A 24,125-nucleotide genomic window follows, 5' to 3' on the forward strand; every position below is an offset into this window, starting at 1 on the left:
TTAATGGCACCTGCACCATGTCCTCCGTCATCACTCCCAGGCGGCTACAGTGTCAGAGTCAGACTCCCTGACAGGAGACAGAGCCGTAATGTCAGAGTGGGTCCCACTAACATAAGTCCAGAGCCTCGCCTCTACTCTCCTATAAATACCTCACTCACACTCCCACCAAGTAAGCAGACACTGTTCATTAGCTCATTCTCATTATTCTCGTTCTCATACTAACTTGATCGTCGGAGTGATACCAGGGGAGAAGCCCCGCCACTCACTTCGGACAAGGAGGTTCACTTCGGACACAGGAGTTCACCTCACTTCATCTCAGAGAGGACTGATCCAGGTCGGTCTAGTTACCAACCAAAAATCACCTCCTCAATTAGAGAAGCCCCGCCACTCACTTCGGACACAGGAGTTCACCTCACTTCATCTCAGAGAGGACTGATCCAAGTCGGTCTAGTTACCAACCAAAAATCACCTCCTCAATTGGCGCCGTCTGTGGGAACGAGACTACTATTACTAAAATGAGATCCACGCGCTCCAGAAGTGGTCGAGTTCCCTCAACTGGGGCTGGGCAGACCTCGGGAGCCCAGCAAGATCGCATTTCTGAAGAGCAAGGGTCCTCGAGGAGGCCATCGCCAAGATGGCCGAGTTCGTATCACACAACCCTACCATTTTTGAGGAGCTAGGAAGGTACCTCAAAAGACAAGGGAAAGAAAAGACCGAGTCCTCCAAGAGGAGGCCGACGAAGTCCCCTGAGGTACCTTCAGGTGAAGACTCAGATGAGGGGCGAGTCTCTCGGAGTACCTCCAGGCGCGCCTCCTCCAAGGCAACGTCTAAACTTGCCTCCATCTCCCGGGCGCTTTCTCGGGGACTGCTGGGGAAACGAGCTGAGGACCCACCTCGGCGCTCCGGGGGCCTGGCTTCTGACTACATGAGGGCTCCGCCCTTTACTGATGACATCAATGGGGAGATGGTACCCCCGAACTTCAAGCTTCCAAATTTGCCCACCTATGACGGCCGAGGTGACCCCGAGGATCACCTCCGCGCCTTCATCTCCGCATTCCGACTCTATTGCGTCCCCGACGCCGTGATTTGTCGGGCTTTCCCCATTTTCCTACATGGGACTGCCCGGAAGTGGTTCTGGAGTTTGGAACCGGGGAGCATTTCCTCCCTGGATGAGCTGATAGACCGGTTCATCCACCGCTTCGTGTCGTCTCGACCAATCACGAAGACTTCAGCTTATCTCTTGAACCTTCAACAGGGCCAGGGCGAGTCTCTTCGCTCGTATGCTCAAAGGTTCAACGAGGAGAATGTGCAAATACCTGATCAGAATGAGCAGGTAACTCTCGCGGCCTTTACCAACGGGTTGGTGGCCGGACTCTTCAACACCGAAATCCATCGGGATTACCCCCGTACACTTCACGAACTCTGGGAAAGAGTGGACCAGGGAATCCGAAGTGAAGATGTTAATCGCATGAAGCGAGAAGCCCAAGCCTCTCGTACGGGACAAGATAACCGGAGAAGGAAAGACATCGGCCGAGGTGAACCCGGCCCAAGTGGCACTTCAAACCAACTCCGAGACCGCCGGAGTGTCTTTGATCGAATAGTGAAAGGGAGATCGTCCACCTCGGACGCCGAGCTGACCCCACTCAATTCTAGTCGGTCTCACGTCTTGGGGGTGATGAGGCAAAATCACCTCGGCCGAACACCTCCTGAGATCCCTGGGAGGAGAGATAAGAGGAACTCCAACCTCTACTGCGCCTACCACCGAGACGTTGGGCACGAGACTGAAGATTGCAACGATCTGAAGCGAGAGATCGAAAACCTGATCCGACAAGGATACCTGAAGCAGTTCATCCGCAAAGACGGAAGCTTCAACCGAAATGCCTCTCACCGGGAGAGCCGAGGTCCTCGCCGAGAGGACAGGCGGGACACCAAGCTTAATTGCCGAGGTCCTGAGAACCACAAGGGGGATCAGAGGCCTCCACGTGACGGATCACCAGGCTACGGCCCAAATATAGCCGGGGTGATCAACACCATCTCAGGTGGCCCCACGGGAGGAGACAGCCAGAACTCCCGAAAGCGGATCTACCGCCAAGCCGGCATGGATGTGGCCGAGCCGAGCTCGAGGCTGTCCGAGGTGATAACCTATGGTCCCCGTGACCCTGTCCCCGCCGCCTCCAGCAATCACGAGACCCTAGTGATTGAGGTCCTCACAAATAACTACATAGTCAAAAAGGTCTACGTTGACCCCGAAAGCTCGGTAGACGTCATGTATTACCGAACTTTCGAGAGTTTGAAGTTGACCCGGGAGCAACTCACTCCGGTCAGAACTCCCCTTGTCGGCTTCGGGGGACACGTCGTCCACCCGGAGGGTATGGTGAATTTAATGGTGACTATCGGGCGTCATCCCCATTGCCGAACTGTGCCTGTCAGCTTTGCGGTGGTCAAAGCGGAGAGGCACTTCGGCCCCGAACGCAGCAAGGCCATATCGGACGAGGTCGACAAGCTCTTGCCGGCCAAGATGATCCACGAAGTCCAATATCCGACCTGGCTGTCCAACCCAGTCATGGTCAAAAAGGACACCGGCGGATGGAGAATGTGTGTAGACTTCACCGACCTCAACAAGGCCTGTCCCAAAGACTGCTATCCCCTCCCGAGGATAGACACCCTCGTCGACTCGGCGATGGGGTACGAGATCCTTTGCTTCCTAGATGCCTTCAAAGGGTATCATCAAATAGGAATGAGTGAAGAGAACCAAGAGAAGACGGCGTTCTACACCAACCAGGGTACTTATTGTTATACTACCATGCCATTCGGGCTAAAAAACGCCGGGGCGACCTACCAAAGGCTGATCAACCGACTCTTCAAGAATCAGATCGGCCGCAATGTGGAGGCCTATGTGGATGACATCCTCGTCAAAAGTCTCGCCACTTCATCCTTCCTGTTAGAATTGAGGGAAATCTTCGGGGTCCTGCGGGACTCGAGGATGAAGCTGAATCCCAAGAAGTGCGTCTTCGGCGTCACCTCGGGAAAATTCTTGGGGTATCTGGTTTCCCACCGGGGAATCGAGGCCAATCCCGACAAAATCAAGGCCATTCAGGACATGTCCCCACCTCGGAACGTCCGAGAAGTCCAAAGATTGAATGGACGCCTGGCCGCACTGAACCGCTTTTTGTCTCAATCTGCTGAGAAGGCCCTGCCCTTCTTTAAAGTGTTGAAGAAGTCTGACCAATTTGCCTGGACTGAGGAGTGTCAGGTTGCCTTCGACCAGTTGAAGCAATACTTGCATCACCTACCCACTCTCGCTTCACCTCGGCCCGAGGAGAAGCTCTACCTCTACCTCTCCGCAGCCGACGAGGCTGTCAGTGCTGTTCTTATCCGGGATGAGGGCACCCAAGTGCCAGTCTACTACGTCAGCCGAGCTCTCCGGGGGCCGGAGACTCGATACACTCAAGTGGAAAAACTAGTGCTGGGGCTAGTCCACGCGGCTCGACGGTTGAAACCCTACTTCTTAGCCCATCCCATCTCGGTCAGGACCGACCAACCCATTCGGCAAATATTGGTTCGACCCGAAGCTTCTGGTCGCCTCACCAAGTGGGCTGTCGAGTTGGGAGAGTATGACTTAACATAGGAGCCTCGCACAGCCATAAAGGCACAAGCCTTAGCCGACTTCCTCGCCGAGCTGACCTTCACGGACGGTCCAGAGTCCGCCTCCGCCGGAGCTGAAGTGTCCACTGCATCTCCATGGACATTGTATGTCGATGGATCCTCTAATGGAGAAGGCTGCGGAGCCGGGCTACTCCTGGAAGGACCTCAAGGAGAGGTGTGCTCCTACGCCCTCCGCTTTGGCTTCCCAGCCACCAATAATGAAGCCGAGTACGAGACCTTAATTGCTGGACTCCAGCTGGCCCGAAGGCTCGGCGCCCAGTAAGTCCACGTCCGCAGTGACTCCCAACTTGTTGTGCGCCAAGTTCTTGGTGAATACGAGGCTAAGGATGAGACCATGCAAAGGTACCTCTCCAAGGTTCACCAACTCACCGCATACTTCAAGTCATTCGAAATCCAAAGAATCCCCCGGTCCCAGAATAAGCGAGCCGACGCCTTATCCCGGCTGGCCTCCACTTCATTCTCTAATCTCAACAAGACGGTCTTAGTGAAAGTTCTGAATGAACCCGGATATGTGGAAGAGGTGGCCTGCCCCGTGCACTCCGAAGATACCTGGATGACCCCGTTCATCCTTTTCTTGGGTCAAGGAACACTCCCTGAAGACCGAGCCGAGGCGAGAAGAATACAACGCAAGGCGGCTCGATACGCCCTCCGCGATGGAGAATTGTACAAACGCTCTTACCTCGGCCCCTGGCTGAGGTGTGTCACTCCCAAGGCCGGACGTCATATCCTCCACGAGATCCACGAAGGCCTGTGCGGAGCTCATGTCGGCCACAGGATGTTAGCCAAGAAGACTATGCTCCTTGGATACTTCTGGCCATCACTTCGGCAAGACGCCCAGGACCTCGTTCTCGGCTGTCCTTCCTGCCAAGTCCACGCACCCGAGCATCACCAGCCCTCAAATTTCATGGTCCCCATCACTTCACCTTGGCCATTCGAGCAATGGGGGACAGATATCATAGGTCCTTTCCCTAAAGCGGTCGGGGGCTATACCTTCCTGGTGACTGCTGTGGACTACTTCACTAAGTGGGTCGAGGCCGAGCCACTTCGGACCATCTCGGGGCTGGCCATTCAGAAATTCTTTTGGAAATGCATTGTCTGCCGCTTCGGCATACCTCAGATCATCATCTCGGACAATGGGAGACAATTTGCCGAGAACCCATTCAAGACCTGGTGCGAGAACCTCGGCATCAAGCAACACTTCACTTCGGTTGGCCACCCCCAGGCCAATGGTCAAGCAGAAAACTTCAACCGGACTCTCCTGCATGGCCTCAAGACCCGACTACACCAAGCTGGGTCATCTTGGGTGGAGAAACTCCCCAATGTCTTGTGGTCATATCGGACTACGCCGAGGTCAGCGACGCAAGAGACCCCATTCTCCCTGACCTATGGCGCCGAGGCTGTCATCCCGGCTGAGATCCTTACTCTCAACCCTCGGCTGGCAGCCTATGCCGCCGAGGTGAACGACGAAGAGAGGCAGCTGGACCTCGACCTCGTCGAAGAACGAAGGGATCTCGCCTCAGCCCGGATAGCTTCATACAAGAACACACTGGCACGCTATTACAATGCCCGTGTCAGACATCGTAGATTCCGTCCTAGAGACTTGGTTCTCAGGAAAAATTCAGTCAGCCGAGCTGAGCCGCAAGGGAAATTATGCCCGAAATGGGAAGGCCCTTACCGAGTTGTGGAATCTGACCCTAAAGGGTATTGTAAACTGAGCTACCGAGATGGCTCATTAGTGCCGAGGTTTTGGCACGCCGAGAACCTTAGGTTGTATTATGCTTGAAGTTGTGACTTCATTCAGTTGTTTCATCAAAGTTGACTTCATCCAATTATCTTGTCAAGTTATGGCTTCAGCTATTTAGTTATTTTTCAACAATATGATGCCCAGCATCCTTTATTAAAAAATAAGGGGGACAAACAAGGGATGAAGTCAAAGCAAGAAACAAGAAATTAAAGAGCTGAGATGAAAAGAAACAGACTTTCATTCAACAGAAGTATTACAAAAAATACAAGGCCGAGGTCGGAGTGCTACTAAACACTTCACCTCGGTCACCCCCTCGAAGCATATGAGCCTAGACTCCCGTCTCGGCTCCGTTCCCGGTCTTGGCTCCCTCCTGGGCAGCCTCCTCTTCGGCCTCTTTTCCGCCGGGGTGTTCATCTCCAGGCTCTTTTCCGATGTCCCCTCCGACTTCGTCCCCCCCGGCTTCGTCTCCCTCAGCTTCCTCTACTTCCACGTCCTCGAATACGTCGTCGAGTTCGGACAGCCACTTGTTGAACTCGACCTGGACTTCGGCCAAGTTCCTTCCTGCCTGAATGCCTTCGGCCATCCGGTCACATAACTCCTTGGAGTCTTCATTGTAGCTGGCATGATTTTTCAAAGACTCCAAGGCTTCGGAGGAGAGGTGAGCTGCGGCCTCGTCAATGGCTGATGTGAAGCCAAACATGAAGTTAGGCGTAAGCAGTTGGCCGAGATCCTTGATGAAGGCATCGGACCTCCGAAACGCGTCCACAGCCGAGGCTCCAGCACCCTCGAGAGCTTGTGCGTGGGACTTCTTCACTTCGTCCCCCCTCTTCTGCTCCTCCTCGAGGGCTGATCTAAGACTATTCATCGTAGCCTCGGCCTCCCCACCCTTAGCTTCAACCTCTTGAAGTTGCCTCTGAAGCTCCGACTTCTCGGATTCGGACACCGCCAGTTGTTTCTCCAACTTGGAGATCTGAGTCTGCAACTTGCCGGTGTCCTGCTCCTCGACTAGAGCACAGTATCTGTGAGCCATCTCGGCCGCAAAAGCTGAGTTGGAAGCCGTGGTCACCATCAGACTTTGAACCAGCTCGGCCGGGCTCAGTTTCTTCATGAACTCCAAATCCCTTGGCAGAGTGGAGTGCATTACTAGCTCTTGAGCGACCAGAGGATTTTGGCACCTGTCGTTGACCGAAATCTTCCAGCTCGGACACCAATGATTGCCGGAGTGCGTCTTCTCCTCCCCGGGAAACACTGGGGGGCTATGGAAACGATTTCATAGCGAGGTCCCCGAGACTGGATTGACCGGGGCCTTTAACTGCTTGCCTCGGCCCTGAGGAGGTGGGAGTGCCGTGACGACTCCGAGAGGCACTCCCCCCGACACGGACGAGGTGGACCCAGTAGCCGCGGTGGCCGAGCTGCCCTGGCCGACCTTGGTGGGAGTGCTTGTAGCCGCCGGGGGCTTGGCAGCCTGTCCTTGTGTTTTCTTCTTCTTCGGCGGAAGTGCCGATGTCTCGTCAGTACTCTTCCTCTTCGGCCTCTTGGCCACTTCGGACGAGCTGGAGACGACGATATCGGACAACTTGACCACTGCACAAGAAGTAAATATTATCATATGCCTTAGCCGAAGTGAAAAGAAAAGCCATGAAAGAAAATTACAAGGTTTCTCAAGTTTAATGGAAAAGAAGGGAGTCTTGGTAGTGTTGATCACGGCTTGACTTATCCCCCCATCCACGAGCACGGCTTCGGGGTAGTCATGGCTGAACAGCCGAAGTCCCGACTTCATCAGCTTCTGGAAAGACTCCTCTTCGGCATCCCCGGCAGAGGGGTCGGCCTTCGCCTTAATTGGCCTCCACCAAAAACCCCTCGGGAAGTCCACTCCGGACACGAAGAAGTAGTCGCGCTTCCAGTTCTTGATCGAGCTGGGAGCACCGATCACCAACTTCGGGATGGCATTGTTCCGGTTGCCAACATAAAACCATCCCTTATCCGTCGCGTGCGCCTTGAGGGTGTAGCATCGGTGGAAGAGATCGACGGGGGGAGTCACCTCTTGATGTCGGCACAGCATCTCAAACCCCACAATGATGCGGATCGCATTCGGGGTGAGTTGGGTGATTCTCACCTGAAAGTGACGAAGTAAGTCCCGGAGGAACCTCGACGTCGGCATCCTCAGCCCGGCCTCCAGCTGTTGAACGTAGACGGCCACCATGCCAAAGGGGGGCTCCGCGGCTGTGTCATCCACCTCGGGCGGCAAAATTTCGTACCAAGGCCGGAAGGGGTACTTGTCTACCACCTTCATGGCCCTATCTCTTCCTACGCGACTCCTAAACTTCGGCATATGACCGAAGTCGATGTTGGCTACGTCCACTGGAGCAACTGGCTCCGGTACACCCTCGTCATGGGGTATCTCGGTCCCGAGCTCGGTATTATACTCCACCTCGGAGCCGCCTTCGCTGATCTCGGACGATTCCAATTCCGAGGCTGTCTCTCTGGCTCTCATCTCGGTCGATCCTTCCTCAGAACTCTGTGCCGACCCCTCCGAGCTGGACGTCGTCGCTTCTTCCTCAGGATCCGCCCTCACCTCGGTCTGGTAGCTCGGGGTCACGATTTCTTTATGGGTTTTAGCCGTCTTGGCCATGGGTGAAAGACGAGATAAGAAAGAAAAGGGATACTTACTATTGTCTACGGAACTGGACGCAGTGGATGACTTCGGCTATGATCTCGGCTGGAAAGACTGACCTCGGCAACCCTCGCAAATTTTGCAAGTCACAAGCGAAGAAAGAAAGTGATGGGCCATGCGGTGAAAGGGACCACCTATTTATAGGGGATGGCCAGAATCCGAAGAGGCGGCAAGAATACGAAAAGACGACCACGACCGAGTTCAAAACGCCACGCCTCCCTCTCTCCTCATTAATGCCCCGTCCTTTCGACTGACACCTTCTGCACGAAACGTCCCACTACTTCACGACGCGACGGTTATCAGTGACCACGTCCTATCAACTGATTCGCCCACGTGTCACGTCCCCGCATCTCCCGGAGTAGTTTTGGGGACCCCGACTCTTCACGACTTCGGCACAAAAAAGCCTCGGTACCTCCCTGGCCCGAAGCCCCCGAGGCTTGGGGGGCTTATTGAGGGTGCTCACCTCGGCCACCCCGCGTGTCCGAGGTGAAGTCACCTCGTCCCTCTTCAGAGTCCATCCAGGTCTGGGGTATCGTCCCAGACCTCGGCCGGATCCGTAGTCAACCGTGTAGGTGACCTTGGCACCTCCACCTCGGCTGCACGCTGATGAGGTCAACCCATCTGACATCATCCAGGACCAGTACTTTATCTGAAAAGCACTGGGAGCCCTTAATGGCACCTGCACCATGTCCTCCGTCATCACTCCCAGGCGGCTACAGTGTCAGAGTCAGACTCCCTGACAGGAGACAGAGCCGTAATGTCAGAGTGGGTCCCACTAACATAAGTCCAGAGCCTCGCCTCTACTCTCCTATAAATACCTCACTCACACTCCCACCAAGTAAGCAGACACTGTTCATTAGCTCATTCTCATTATTCTCGTTCTCATACTAACTTGATCGTCGGAGTGATACCAGGGGAGAAGCCCCGCCACTCACTTCGGACAAGGAGGTTCACTTCGGACACAGGAGTTCACCTCACTTCATCTCAGAGAGGACTGATCCAGGTCGGTCTAGTTACCAACCAAAAATCACCTCCTCAATTAGAGAAGCTCCGCCACTCACTTCGGACAAGGAGGTTCACTTCGGACACAGGAGTTCACCTCACTTCATCTCAGAGAGGACTGATCCAGGTCGGTCTAGTTACCAACCAAAAATCACCTCCTCACTGATGAACTAATTTGTATTTAATTGATTTTAATAGTATTTGTAAGAGAAAAAAAGGGATCAAAATAGTGTGTGAAAAATCACAAAGCAAACCAAAATTTAAGATTATAAGTTCTGAATTCAAATTTTTCTCACGGAAGGAGAGTAACTAAAGCCTTTGTTTGCTTCACATGCTATGCCTATTGCATCACCCCGTTTTATTTCCATTGTAACCAGGATAAAAATAAAATAAAATTCAAATTTTCCTTTTTCTCTTACTTAAATTTTAAATCCATCTCTCCTCTCTTTGCTTTAAAACGAATTAAGAAGAAGAAAAAAAAAAAACAATAGCATCTTGGGAGGTTATCTCTATTCTCCACCTCCTTATTTGTCTCGACCAATTTGGAGTAACAAACAAGTAGAGTGCTTTAAATCTGGTCTAAAACGCAAAGGTCCTTGGCTTAAACGTTCCATCTAAAGTTTAAAAGGATTGTTGATCATTACAATTTCTTATTAGGTGGCACAGGGGCAGACATACATGCATTCACGCTTGCGGAGGACATCAAGGCTTTTATCTAACTTGTTTCAATTGTGATCTTTTTGCGTAAAAAAAAATCGATAATATGAATTATTGTAATAGTTTTAACCTATATGCTTTAGACATTTTTAGAGATGAGTCAAGAACTTTCGTTACTCCTTAAGTGTCGAGATATACGGGTTTGTTTGGACAGCTGATTATTTTCTCAAATATATTTGCTTACATCATCATTATAATTTTCAATACACTTTTTTATCTTTTCAATTACATTTTTATCTTACATACATCATATCGCAACAAGTGCTACAGTAAAATATCTCAAATAACTTACAATCCAAACAAACTGGTTATACAGTTCTTTGGACCGTTACTCAAATACACTAAGCTTTATATTAATACAATCACGTATAGTTCCCGGAAAAAAAACACATACTAGCGCTCTACCCTTGATGAACTTTTTATTAATTTTCACAAAATATATACTAGTACGAAGAAAGGGAAGGTGTCATGATCCCCTCCCCGCCCATTTTCATTGCTGGATGTGAAACTTGGCCTCTTCTTCACAAGTAGGAGCACATATTTTTGCGGTGACAACACAAAACAAATATTAGTTGATGTGGCGCGAAGAAGACTGTCCCGTCCTTTAGTTTAACTTGTTTATATTGACTTAAAGTGTCCTCCTTCAATTAACAAGAACGTAATGGAGACTTTCCTTTTCATTTAAGATTCATCAATAATGATGAATGATGGAACTCCAAAAAAAAAAAAAAAAGTAAAAAAAAGGGGACTTTGCATTAATCTTTGAGCCAGAAAACGAAATCTCATTTTTTATTACGTTTTGAACTTAAAAGTCTCATTCGGACCTGAAGTTTGAAATTAAAGAACCAACAAGGCTCTGTTTGGATTAGTTGTTTTTGGGATTATTTTTCAAAAACAGCACTGTAGCATTTCATTTTTGAAATATAAATCCGTTTGGATTAGTTGTTTTTTGGGTTGTTTTTCAAAAACTATATGAAAAACTTTTACTGTAGATGTTTTTTAGATTATTTTTAGAGGTATTTTTAAAACATATTTTTGAGTATTTTTATAATTTATAATTTTTAAATTTATAAACATTTATGCATTTATAATACATTTATAAATATTTATAAATAAATATATTTATATATTTATATAATACATAATATAAATATATTTATAAATGTATAAGTGTATATTATTATAAATGTATAAATTATAAATGAATATTATACAAATGTATAAATTAATATATTATAAATATATATTAATATTATGTATAAATGTATAAATGTAAAATTAATATTATTTATATTAATATAAATGTATAAATGTATTATATTATATATAATACATAATATAAATGTATATTATAAATGTACATTAATATATATATTATGTATACATGTACATTTATATAAATGTATAATATATATAATATTATATAAATATATTATAAATATATAAAAATATTTTTTACATAAAATAAAATATTTATAATATATATAAATATATAATATATAATATACATTAATATTAATTATAAATATTATAATATTATAATATGGTGTTTATATAATATTTCAATTTGTAATATTTATTGTATATTTCATTATATAAATATTTATATAATATATAATATATAATTTTCAATTTGTATAATATACATAATATTGTACATATATAATATAATATACATAATATAATATATTATACATAATATACATTTATATATTTATACATTATTACATATTATGTATATTATATGTTATACATAACATTATTATACATTATTATACACAATAATGTACATAATAATATTATACATTAATAATGTATATATTATAATATAATGTACATAATATATTATGTATAAATATTTATACATTTATGTATACAATATTACATATTAACTATATTATATTATGTTATGTATAATATACAATATTATGTATAATATTAATGTATATAAATGTTTATATAATATATAAATATACAATTTTCAATTTGTATATTTCAATTTATATTAATATAATATATATATTATATACATAATTGAAATATAGATATGGAGTTGTTTTTGATATAATATTTGGATATGATATTTTTACAGTTGTTTTAGAAATACATATTTACTGTAACATTTGAAAGGTAAAAAATAATTTTTCAAAAACAAAAGCAAAAATAAGGAATCCAAACGGACAACTTTCTTAGTCCTTGCGGGTAGTCCTTAAGTTAATAGTTATCAACAGATTCCATAATCAATTTTTGTATATTATCTTATTATATATTTTTGAAACAAGATTTCATACAATCTTAGAAAATTAGTACTGGCGTTTACTAGCCGAGTGCCATTACGCTGCTGCTTTTCCCTTTTTCATTTTTAACTGCTTCGGTTTGAGTTCACTGACTCCCGTCGCTGCCTTTCCCACTCTTTTCTGTCCTTTCTTCTCGTCTTCCTTGAGAATTCAAAATAAAAAATAAAAAAAAATGGGCTGCATTTCCTCCACCCTCCTGACCCATGACGACCCTGACTTCTCCCAAATCGGCGGCTCCTCCTCCGCCTTTGCCCACCACATTGTCAAGCTCACCTCCACCACCTACGGTCTCTTGACTCTTGACCCCCCGCCACCACCTTCCTCCGACCTCGCCTCTCCCGCCGGCACCATTGTTCCCCCGACCCCGCCTCCTGGCTTCACTCTCAGTCTCACCTCACTGTCCTCCGATCTCAGGCCACCCCTCAAACCCGACGACGACATCATCAACTCTTGGGAGCTCATGGCTGGCCTCGACTCCACTCCACCTCCTCACCACCCTAGCTTCCGATTCTCCCCTACTCCTTCCATTTCCTCCTCCACCACCAAAGAAAACTCGAACCCGAATCTACCCTCCTGCTTCACTCAATCCAACCAAATCCCCACCTTACACGACCCCCGCGACGCCGTTTTAGCTCCCGCAAGGAGTTGCTCCTCCTCATCCCTTTCCCTGGTTGAATTTGAAAAGCTCTGCCCTCCTAATGGGGAATCTAAAGTGGTGATATACACCACCACGCTGAGGGGCATCCGCAAGACCTTCGAAGCTTGCAATGCCGTGAGGTCTGCTATTCAGGGGTATGGAGTTCTGATTTGCGAAAGAGACGTTTCCATGGATAGAGGGTTTAGGGATGAGCTCAGAGAACTAATGCTGATGATCAAGCCTAGACCCTGTCACAATGGTAACTCTAGTTTGATGATACCTCCCAGGGTATTCATAAAAGGGAGATACATTGGCGGGGTGGAGGAGGTCATGAGAATAGCTGAAGATGGGGCTTTGGGGGGTTTGCTTGCGGGGTTGCCCAAATTGAGACCCGGGCATAATAATGTTTGCGATGGCTGTGGGGGTGCCAGGTTCTTGCCTTGCTTTCAGTGTAACGGCAGTTGTAAGATGGTGTCTCCAATGGAGGATGAGATGGATCAAACCCACAATTCCCTGGAGCGGACTGTGGTGGTCAGGTGCTCTCATTGTAATGAGAATGGCTTGGTTCTCTGTCCCATTTGTACCTAGCTAGTCTCATTGTACCTCAAAATTACTGCTACTACAATAACTATGCTCCAGTTAACATGACCATGGATTTCTTTTATCCGGTTGCTTCTCCATGTCGTTCATTCTTTGATATGACATCTGCTAGTGCCCTGTTTGAATTTTCTGCGTTCCTTTGAGTACGTACCTTTTTCTCTTTTCTCCCCTCCAACCTTACCCCCCCCCCCCCCCCCCCGGGGTGTGCGCCTTTCTTTTTTGTCTCTCTTTTATATCTTGTGCTTGCATTTGGAAATTACTATCTCGATTGTTTGGAATTATAAGTTTGCCTGATCACTTACATTCTTTGCTGGAGAAAGAGACTAGGAACTTAATAACATTGAGGTCTGTTCTTGGTGCACCGCTTGCTATGTAATCCACATTCAGGATTGAGGTTGTCCTCAATTAAGCCGTAGGCGAGGCTTTGGGTAAATGTTGATTCTTGGTATATCCATGGGTTCTATTCTGTCAAAAGAGGAAAATTAAGATGCATAGCCTGCGAGATTGGTTATATGCTTATCATAATTGCTGCCAGATGGATTTTTGATAATGAGATAGGCTAAAGTATGGTGAAATATGTCAAATTCCCCAGTTAATCCAAATAACTTAATTAGTACCTCATCATTGAATCTCCCTGATGTAGATACTTGCTTTTTAAATGAGTAACACAGGGCTATCTGCTGTTGTGAACCTCAGTCTTGAAAATATTGCTTTGGTGCAACATCTGTTGATAAATGAATGAAATAATTAAAGATAAATTGGTCCCCAACCAGCTTGCAGAATATCACTGGGCAAAAAGCGTCTGAATATGATGGGTTATTTGCCCATTATGATGCTACTTTTCTGAAACATAAGCACAGTGCTGAATCAGTTTTGACAATTTACAAGTCATGCTGAAGTTTAGTAGGATTAAACTGGATAATTCTAGTAGATTGTGGCTGGTATGATGGACAAAATGCCTTTACTCTTTTTGGTTTTCCTGGTTGTTCTTATAGATCCACCTGAGTTTCTGACAGAGTCTATATAACATCTGAGGGGGATAACAGGTACAACAAAACCACAGGAGCCGAAATCCATTTGGTATACAGCTCCCAACTTCGTGCTCATCACTTAAAAAGTTTGAAATTTTTTGCAACCTAGGATCATCCATGAGGTGAGCTAAAGAATATCTCCGTACCATCATTTTATGAGTTTTATGTTCATCTTTGAAGTTCTGAAGTAGCCCAACAAGCTAGCCAATAATGTAGATCAAGATGTAAACTGTAAGTGGCATGTTAATACATTAGGAAATTTCAGAGTCTCAGTCAACAACGTATTGTTGCTGATTTGGCTATGATTATTTGATCTAGTGTTTTATTTCCTATTGTCAGCCTTCTTGTTCTGAGCCATTAACAAATTCATTGTTGTTACAGGACTAGAGGACATTTCATAATCTATTGTCACAATGGCTGCTATTGTGTTGATATTGAATGTCTCGATTGCACTGGGCATAATCTAGGAAACACTCTAGTGTATAATCCTAAAGGGGAAGTAGCAAGCATGATAGGTTTACATTGTGGTGGATTTAAAGCTGAAAGATATAGCAATATAGCAGGTCCAATTACGGATTCGGTGCTTATAATTCTCGGAAACTAGTAATCCTTTATGATTAAAGTAGTTTTTGTACAGAAAAGAAGACATTACATTTGGGAAGGGCACGACAGAAACAAACATTTAGGAAGGAGGAGATTTTTTTTTTTTTTTTTTCTAGTATTAAATTCTGTATTTGTTTTTAGCAATTTTATAGTCATTAACTTGTATCCTATTGTATTTTGAAGTTCATGGCATTATGCTCGACCAATGAGAGAGATATCTGTAAATGCTATCCACCTCTTGTCTTGAGCATATCTCGAGTACCAATTCATGATCATGAATTCTGCAGTTAGAAGTTTGGCTTGCTCTCCTTCTGCATTATCTTCTTTGTGCCACTTAGAGTGATTTCGGATGAAATGCGACTGCTCTTCAAATCTTGGTATCTATTTGTTTGGAGAAAGTATGCTAGCAAGTGATAAGATGTTATCCAAGGCGCAGCATTTCTCGTTCAAAATCTCAGGTGAAGATGACCTTTCGTTGGTTAATTCTTTTAAATAAATTCTTTTACTAGTCTATTTTCGAGTCATCCGACTGATTGTGCATATGACTCCATAAACTTTGATGGGCTGAGCAGGAAGCTTTCTTTCTATGCTTTGGCAGGAGAGAACCATTATAGATTTATAATCTTGCCAGTCTTCTGATAGAACCATAGATTTATAATCTTGTCATGTGATCCGAGTCAAGGGTCGTGGTCTTGCCTGTCCAAGGCTACTCAATAACCGCGTTCATCCGCTTGAATCGGACTTTGACAAGGCAAACTTTGCGCACAAATAGCACACAGCTGGAAATGATGCCGCTGCTGCCTCCAGCGGTAGTTTACAAGTCCAATGTTGGTGCTTGTGTTCAGAAACATATTCAATTACTGTATTTTGTTCCACAAACATGGCTTTTATTTAAATAATGAAGAAACAACACATTAATTGCCTTTTTCATTCCGATCTAGCTTTTTGGGGACCCTTGTCGGTAAATCCAGCTTCAAACAGGCATAGCTCGTCCCGGAGGTTCATCTACTATATGTATATACTCTATGTATGTAACCTTGTAGCAGCAAGAATCATATCAAGGGGTTCTTCACTGTTCGCCCACAATATATTCTCCAATCTTCTGATGTCAAGCTAATAAGTTAGTTAGTCTTTTGATAATAATGGCGGGTAGAATAGAATTAACGTTAAGACATGGAGAGTAGGGTTGTATTTATATAGGATGTTGTAGCTAGGCTTGTAGGATAAAACTAAGTGCTGTATATGCTTTCGCACACGTACATGGCCTAAACAACTGTACCGGTAGACGACGAGGCAATTTGCTTGGGGCGAGCGAAATGATTGATTCGATTAGAACAGAGAAGTGAAGAATTTGGTTTGGTTGAAGTGACGTCCGTTGGATTAGATAATGTTGAAAATGCCCGCACTCACCGTGAAATCAAATACTCCAATTATTATAACTACGTGCCCATAACTTCCAATTCCCATTCACTCGAAAAGAAGCAGTGGACAGCGTAGGAGTATGATGAATGATTCCCCTCAGCCTAATGCCTGCAATTTTCATTCTCATTTTCAACGGCAGAATAATTCTCTCAAGAAACAAGCACGATACTGTAATCCATCGCCCTGACCATGAGTAACAAACACACTCACGCTAACCACTCAACGCACCCTAAAAAAAAAAAAAAAAAAAAACCACTCAGCCCTGAATTGTTGCTGTGAAAAAACAATACTAGAAAATGGATCACGTCTTTCCAATAACATGTATAGGCCACGAATTTCTATTCTCAAAGATATTTAAAAAAAAAAAAAAAAAAGCAAAAAGACTCTGCCAATTCTCTCTAGGTTTGAGTTTTCCACAAAGCTTGATGATAATAACCCCACCCCACCAAACTGTTTATATCAATTATAAACATATGCACGTGCCTCTGCCAACCTTTTGTTTTTTAACGACATTATCTTCCCCACCATCCGATTACCTTACTACTACTACTCTTCAACTTTTACGCATTATACAGATGTTCCGCGGGGGGGGGGGGGGGGGGGGGGGGGGGGGGGGTCGTCCGGGCAAAATATCGGCAGATTCAAAAGGGTTATTATCACTTTATCCCGGCCTTAATGTTCGATATTGTTATCAATTTCCTCATTACGTTATCTTTTAGTCATTTTGCCCCAAGACTAGCGGTCAAACTTAATAGAGTTTGTTAATTAAAATAAAAAGACAAGTTTAGCCCTTAAAGTTATTATCACTTTACCCCCATAAACTATAGTCTCATTATCAATTTACCCCATATAATTATTTTTTAGGCAATTTATCCCACCATGAAACTAACTTAGCAAGTTAAAAAAACTTTAGCAGAAAGTGCCCTCCTCTTTGTATAATAAAAACAATAAAAAATTTAGAGTAGCTCTTCTCCTTTTTAGTATCAAGAAAAAAAGTCAAAGTATTAATATCTTTCTTCTTGGCAATCTTATTGATATTAAAAAAATAGAAAGATCGGGAGAGGGAGGGAGAGAGGGAGAGAGAGCGCTCAATTCTTTTTTTAAAAAATACAAATAAGAAAGAATTAAATAATTTTATTATTTTAAAATTATTTTACTTTACTATTTACCACCAAGTTTCAATTCTAATCCCAACAACCTTAAATTAATACGATAATATTAGACTTTTTTTATTTTTTTCTTTGCAAAATCTAATTTTCTGTTTCCTCCTTTCTTATCTCTTTTTTCTTTTCCTAGTATTAATAAGTGTGAAAAAAGAAATTCGAGAAAATCCTTTTATTTTTATATTTTTGGATCTGTTAAAGTGAAAAAAAAAGAAGAATAATCATTCCAACTTTTTTATTTTTAATTAGATATATAAGGGCAAATATATTTAAATTTTTTTTACCATACTAGTTAGATTGACGATGAAATAAATTGCCTAGAAAATAATGTTAGGAATTAAAGCGATTATATCGCTATAATTTAAAGGAATAAAGTAATAATAACATCATAGTAATGTTATAGAATAAAGGGTTATTTTGTCTAAAATTTCTTAACATGTTGAGTTGAATTACTTATGGGAGTAAAGTGACTAAATGATAACGTTAACTGATAGTAGTAATACAGTTGAAGGGGGTAAAGTGATAATAACCCGATTCAAAACTCCACAAATTATTATTATTATTTTTTTACCTTAATTAGTTTAAGGTTTGATTACTAAAAGCATCAAATCAAGGGAGAAAAGTGTGCTTTAAGGTTTGGTTGCGTGCATCTCTCAGATCCGCATTCATTAATGAAACACTTGTTCAATTTTGTTCGGTATACATTTTGCTCATTATGTTCCTTTTATATAATGATATTGAGCAAAATTGCAAGTTGATATATATATATATATATTAAGGAAATTATGCAACACAGATGCTTTTTTTTTTTTTTTTTTTTGGGGAGTATCCTTCATACAAATGAACAACTAAGGAAACTTTTTCTGTATTTTTCGAATGAAAGATACACGATTAGTTTTTAAGTAGCTCAGTTGCTTCGATTAGTTTTGTTTCTGAGTATGGATTTCCAGCAGCCAATGGGGGTAACGCGCGGTACGAAGTAGCCACGAGCGACAATGTGTGCGTCAAGTCAAAAAAACTGACGCCATCGCTGAGCTAAGTTAATAATCTCCTCTCGAAGTAAAAGCTACAATTTCAATCTCTTATAATTACTTCCAACAAGAAAGGCCACCATTCAAATCCCCATTAGTCCTCGCTAGGTTTGATCATTCATCTGCATATGCATGCCTCCACGGACAATCAGTTGTTTCTCGTCCACCCATTTAATTAAAATGTTTGTAACTCTCACTATTTCATTTGTGATAGTAGCATCTTAAGACTCTTTGGTCTCATTGTAATACGCTCGCTGTAATTGTAACTCTCGCAATTAAGTTACTGGTACTATGAAAGAAGACGTATCCTAGGTAGGAGCACAGTAGTTCGTTCCCATCCAAGGAGACAATGATTAAAATAGCTATGGCTTGGTCGTCTCGGCCATATGTTTAATCTATTCTACGTACGATGCATATACTTTTATCATGTCGAATTGAGGAAGGAAGGTAGCTGACCTTTCCCATCCTATCTTAAAAGGAAGCAAACTTTTTTATCTCTCGCAAAACAAAAAGTATTTATGCCGTTTGCAGATGTATGCATGTCGTATTATGCCTTGAATCCATGACCCCATCCATGAAAGACACAGATCAGATCGGTATCCCCGACATGGGACCAAGCCAACTAAGTGATGGAAAAGTTATCCCAGATCCCTCTGTAGCGGTGGGCGATCGAAGATTTATTGGGTGATACGGCGCGTTTTTCAGGTGCAAAATGTCACGACTGCTGCATGTGTCATGCAAGCTTTCCGGGAAATGGAAGACATCGTTATTAGACAAAGATATTGTGGTTGACAATGCATGCCACCTATCCGAGATATTCCTTCCCTTCCTTTCCAATTTCCATCCTTTTTGTGTATCAATACAAAAAACTACCAATATATACCATCATTGATGTATACACCACACCTATAGCCCACTCCACTCCACTCCACTCCACTCCATCATATATGTATCATCAAACTACAACAGAGTACTACTTTTATGGTATCATCTATGTTGTACGTATCAAACCCTGTTTGACTCACTAGTCTGTGGATGCAACGTACGTACGTAGAAAGCCATGCACATGAATTATGGCAGATCGCACTTAGGAGGAGCGTAGTGTGCTGCTCATATATGGATGCATACTGCTGGCTACTAATCTAATTGACTAGTAGTAAAGTTACTAAATTAGTTATACAGACAGGTGGCACAAAGGGTCAGAAGACGATGATGAGGAGGATCGAGCAAAGCTCCAAAAGTCGACCTCGTTGCCCATCCCGTAGAGTAGTACTTGAGAGGTTTCTTGATGATTTGGTCTACTACTACTACTTCTACTGCTGGTGCCAGATGATCGGAGGTTGGACGTTGAATATGCGCCCCGATGCTCCTGCTCCAGAGGAAAGCAGAAGACCTCATCATCCCCGGCTGCTTGCCCCCCGTTGAGCTGCGAAGCCACCAGTCGATCAAGTGCAACCCAGTCACTGAGCCCGCCACCCACCTTCGGATCTTGATCGTCGGCAGTGGCAGGGGTGTTTATGCTGCTGCAGTTGGCATCCTGACCATTGATCATGGTGCAGCTAACTGAAGGCTCTGTTTCTCTTGATACTATGATATCATTCATGGACATAGACTGCTCACAAGCTCCAAAGCTGCAGTCCTCTTGTTGGCTGAAGGATGAGGAATTGTTATTATTATTATTATTGTCTGCTAGCCCGGGAAGATGCATGAACTTTGCACGAAGAAGTCCATCGCTGATGAGGGCGCTAGCACTACTACTAGAGTTCGTTGGGTCATTAGTGATCATGGGTAGCATGCTATCACTGTCATCATTGCTGTCGAACATATGACTAGTAGTAGCACTACTTATTGCTCCATTTTCCTGCTTACAGGTTCTGCCCATGTATACAAGGATGCGGTCGAGAATGCCATCGTTACCTGAAGCTGAACTATCGTACCCAAAACTTCTCGAATCCATGGAGGCGGCTGAATGTTGGCAACTTTCCACAGCCTTATGGTAATTTTTCTTCTTGAAAACACGGCAGACGACCCACCCTTCTTCTGCACTTGTTGGATCTCCTACTAAACTGGAGGCCTGTGCACAATTTTTTTTTTTTTTGAGGGGGGAGGGGGTCCAAAAAGAAAATGAAATGAGTACTCCAATATTGTCCCGATCAATAGCAAATCTGGAAGTTTATGCAGCATGAAACTAACTAAAAAGATCATTGTTAGCATGAAATCAATCTTATACGCCGCTTTCACGTCGAGCATTTCCATTTGACTTTTAAATAGAAGCATGATGACAGCACATGAAAAGGAAGGAGACGGCATGTACATGGGTAGGAACAACAATATCATGGGCGTTGGTGGCGGCGTTGTCATCTAGTCGATATTCATGCATGATCCAATCTGATTTCTGTCCGTGGGGGGCTCGTCCTTTATAGAAGACAAGAGTCTTCCTCATTCCGATTCGTTTGGAGTTGCTGTAAATGACTTTATCCCGACCGGTTGCCTTCCAGAATCCAGCCGCAGTTGCGCGATTTGTACGAGTCCCCGTGGGGTACTTTTTGTCCTTGTGACTGAAGAAGTACCAGTCATTTTGCGGGGTGGATCCTATTCTGCACCTCTCTGGTCCCATATATATGAAATTAATTAGTTAATCAATTAGGGGCAAGCTAAATATAACTGAGGGATTCATTCCGACGAACGTGAAAAATTAGTTTATTCAATTTCGTCCATCAAAAATAGGAAAAAAAAAAGAAGGTATGTATCCTGGCACAAGTACGCACCTTGAATGTCCCAGGGCTCAAGCTTGTTAAGATCCACGTCGCGGATAACATCAAGATCAATCTTCTTGGAGGCCACTTTCTTCCTCAAGTAGTAATGCAGCAGCTCCTCCTCCGTGGGATGAAAACGGAATCCTGGAGGCACTTGAGACTGACCATTCACTGAGAGATTCATTTCTTCAGCGGGCATCACGTACGATTGGAAAAATATATATATGTGTATGTTTATGAAGATACACTTCCAAAACTCAGTTTTTTTTTTTTTTTTTTTTTGGTGGAGTTAGTTAAAAGTTTATAATCGGAGAGACGATCGATGGAAGGTCCAAGGTGCGAGTGGAGTAGTGAAAGAGATTGATGAAAAAGGGAAGGGAAGGGAAGGGGGCAAAGAAACAACGATAGGAAATAGTAGTAGTAAAGGAGAAGTGAAGTCGGAAGTGATGTGAGGGAGGAAATAACAGGCAAAGGAGGATTATAATTTATAGTTACGAGAGACAGGTGGTGTGGCGGGGGAGGATGAAAGTCCCCAAAAAATGCCTGAAAAAGCCGGAGGCATCATGGCCGATATTTTTTTGGGTGTACTTTTGGGGTGGGGCCTTTAGCTTCGAGAAGAACCAACCACCTAAAAAGATGGAAGAAGGAGGGAGTTGGTGGAGCCCACAAATAGGGTAGTACCGGTGGAATATATAGAGGGGTCCCCCGCAAGGTTTCATAGTCCAAGCAGGGGGCATGCCTCCATCTCAAAACGGTGACAGTCGACCTTAAAATCTCTAGGAAAAGAACCCGCCAAACCACCACTATTTATCTCTCCCTCCATTTCTCGTTTTACTTGTGTGTGTGGGGGTGCAGCCAACAACCCCAACGACAAGAATGGCTATGAGAGAGAGAGAGAGAGAGAGTTTATTTTGGGGTCGGGAGGTATGGCGCTTTCATTAGGGGGAAGAGAAAGAAATAAATCCCCTTTCTCCCTATCATATCATATATAGTTCCCTCTCTTCTTCATGCGTGTTACTACTAGTATGTCTTACCTTCCCCTTTCTCAACAGTATACGCACACGTATAAAACTAAAACCCATCCCATTATTTATTTATATATATATATATATATATATATGTATGTATATATCATAATCTGCTGGCAGATGCTGGACGACGTAGATACTCCATGCACGCACCTTTTATTGTACAAGGCTGGCGGGTGATCAAAAATAATAAGAGCTAGCAGCTGTTTACGTGTTATAGTATGCATGATGGGGTCATTTGTCCGGAAATAATAAGCAGCTGGCTGTGACAAAAGCTATCCAAAGGTTGCGGCAGAGTTTGGAGATTAGATCAGAGTGGCTGCATAATTTCCGCTCCAAAGAGGCATGCATTGCAGCTGATGTTTTGCCATTGAAAGAGTAGAGTAGAGTACTACTAGTCTTTATATATATATATATATATATATAACCAATGACGTGGATATATATATATATACACACACACACACACCCACACATTTGGGTGGATCTCCGCAACGCACAAACAGATAAAGAAGAATGCAGTGCAGCTCACGCACGTACGTGCTCGTTCATTATAAATGAGTACATTACATACTACTACAATTAAAGAAAAGATTGCGAGCGACGGACGTACGTTGATTTTGCATGGTTGTCCGCCCAAACATGCATGTTCCTAATAATTAAGTAACTACTCCATTAAACATGGAATAAGTACGTACTACTGCTCAAAACTGTTGATTTATACGTATAGTACGCAGTAAAACATGAGCGGCATGACTTTAATTATTATATTATACAGCCCTGCACGGGGGCAATTAATACATAACACTGCTGGGAGTGAGTTAGATTAGAATAATTGAATCTTTCTCCATCCTTAAATTCACGTAGCCACCTACAGCAGCAGCTGGGACTGGGAGAGTGTCGACAGAAGACAACAACAATCATAGCAGAGGCTAACACAAAATTCCGTTATGAGAGGTGGTTGGGTCTTAAGCCTAATAATTGGGGTTTTGTTGGGGGGTGTGTGTGTGTTACTGATCATCTTCCAAATTTCTAATGGTAATCATCATGATTTCATCCAACTAATTGACAAAGCAACCACCTTTGAGTTTACTGACCAGCACTGGGCCGATATATAGTCAACTTCGTTATAGACTCCCACACCACTTTCACTTTCACCCCGAAATTTGAGTCCATTCCAGTTGGTTGAGTTCCATTTTTATCAACTCACCTATCATTCATCGATTCATGCCCTATACCTTTCACTTATTTCATTTTTTATTTCCTTTTATTAATTGGCTGTTCTTTGTAGTAGGCTCCTCCATTGTCAGGTGACGTCCTATGACGACACAGCCGCCTCTGTATAGATATACATACATACGTACATATCTCAGACTTTGGAGGGAGCCCCAGCAGAGCAGGGGACCTCTTTACGGACTACTTTTTTCCTCTCTGCCTTTCCCACGGTGTTGGTGCAGGCGTTTATCATTGGCACGACTAATCATGATTTTAGGAGCGCTGGCAAACCAAATACTCCAGTCCTCTACTGCTACTCTACTCTGGTGGGAATGGGAAGGAGGCACTAGTTTAAAAAAGGGCAAACAGAAGAAAAATCATCAAATTAATCAAAGTTCTTGCGCTCACTATTCCCCTTCCGCTTCCTGCTGCCTTGCGTACATTGGAAAAAGGGCCTGGTAGCGTACATGCTGCCATACCGTCACATCAAAATAAAACTAGTGCGTTTTTTCCTTCTTGCTCTTCTCTTCTCTCTGGTT

General features: G+C 43.8%; 3 protein-coding genes across 3 annotated transcripts; 2 read left to right on the forward strand and 1 right to left on the reverse strand.

Annotated features, from left to right (window-relative positions):
• The first annotated feature begins 634 nt into the window (after positions 1 to 634).
• Positions 635 to 3,928, forward strand: LOC113722410 (uncharacterized). The gene is made up of 2 exons (XM_027245724.2): positions 635 to 3,526; positions 3,629 to 3,928. Exons 1-2 carry the CDS (start codon positions 635 to 637, stop codon positions 3,926 to 3,928), a joined length of 3,192 nt encoding a protein of 1,063 aa, XP_027101525.2.
• An 8,291-nt stretch (positions 3,929 to 12,219) lies between these two features.
• Positions 12,220 to 15,901, forward strand: LOC113722436 (uncharacterized protein At3g28850). Its single transcript, XM_027245740.2, has 3 exons — positions 12,220 to 13,480; positions 14,384 to 14,490; positions 15,155 to 15,901. Exon 1 carries the CDS (start codon positions 12,273 to 12,275, stop codon positions 13,323 to 13,325), a length of 1,053 nt encoding a protein of 350 aa, XP_027101541.1. The 5' UTR covers positions 12,220 to 12,272; the 3' UTR covers positions 13,326 to 13,480; positions 14,384 to 14,490; positions 15,155 to 15,901.
• A 3,468-nt stretch (positions 15,902 to 19,369) lies between these two features.
• On the reverse strand, positions 19,370 to 21,802 carry LOC113722411 (NAC domain-containing protein 12-like). Its single transcript, XM_072062436.1, has 3 exons — positions 21,356 to 21,802; positions 20,902 to 21,194; positions 19,370 to 20,661 (listed from the first exon to the last, which is right to left on the reverse strand). The coding sequence occupies exons 1-3, from the start codon at positions 21,540 to 21,542 to the stop codon at positions 19,762 to 19,764; spliced, it is 1,380 nt and encodes a 459-aa protein (XP_071918537.1). The 5' UTR covers positions 21,543 to 21,802; the 3' UTR covers positions 19,370 to 19,761.
• Positions 21,803 to 24,125: the final 2,323 nt, after the last annotated feature.

The sequence above is a fragment of the Coffea arabica genome, chromosome 8c (genome assembly GCF_036785885.1).
Source record: "Coffea arabica cultivar ET-39 chromosome 8c, Coffea Arabica ET-39 HiFi, whole genome shotgun sequence".
NCBI classification, from domain to species: Eukaryota; Viridiplantae; Streptophyta; class Magnoliopsida; order Gentianales; family Rubiaceae; genus Coffea; species Coffea arabica.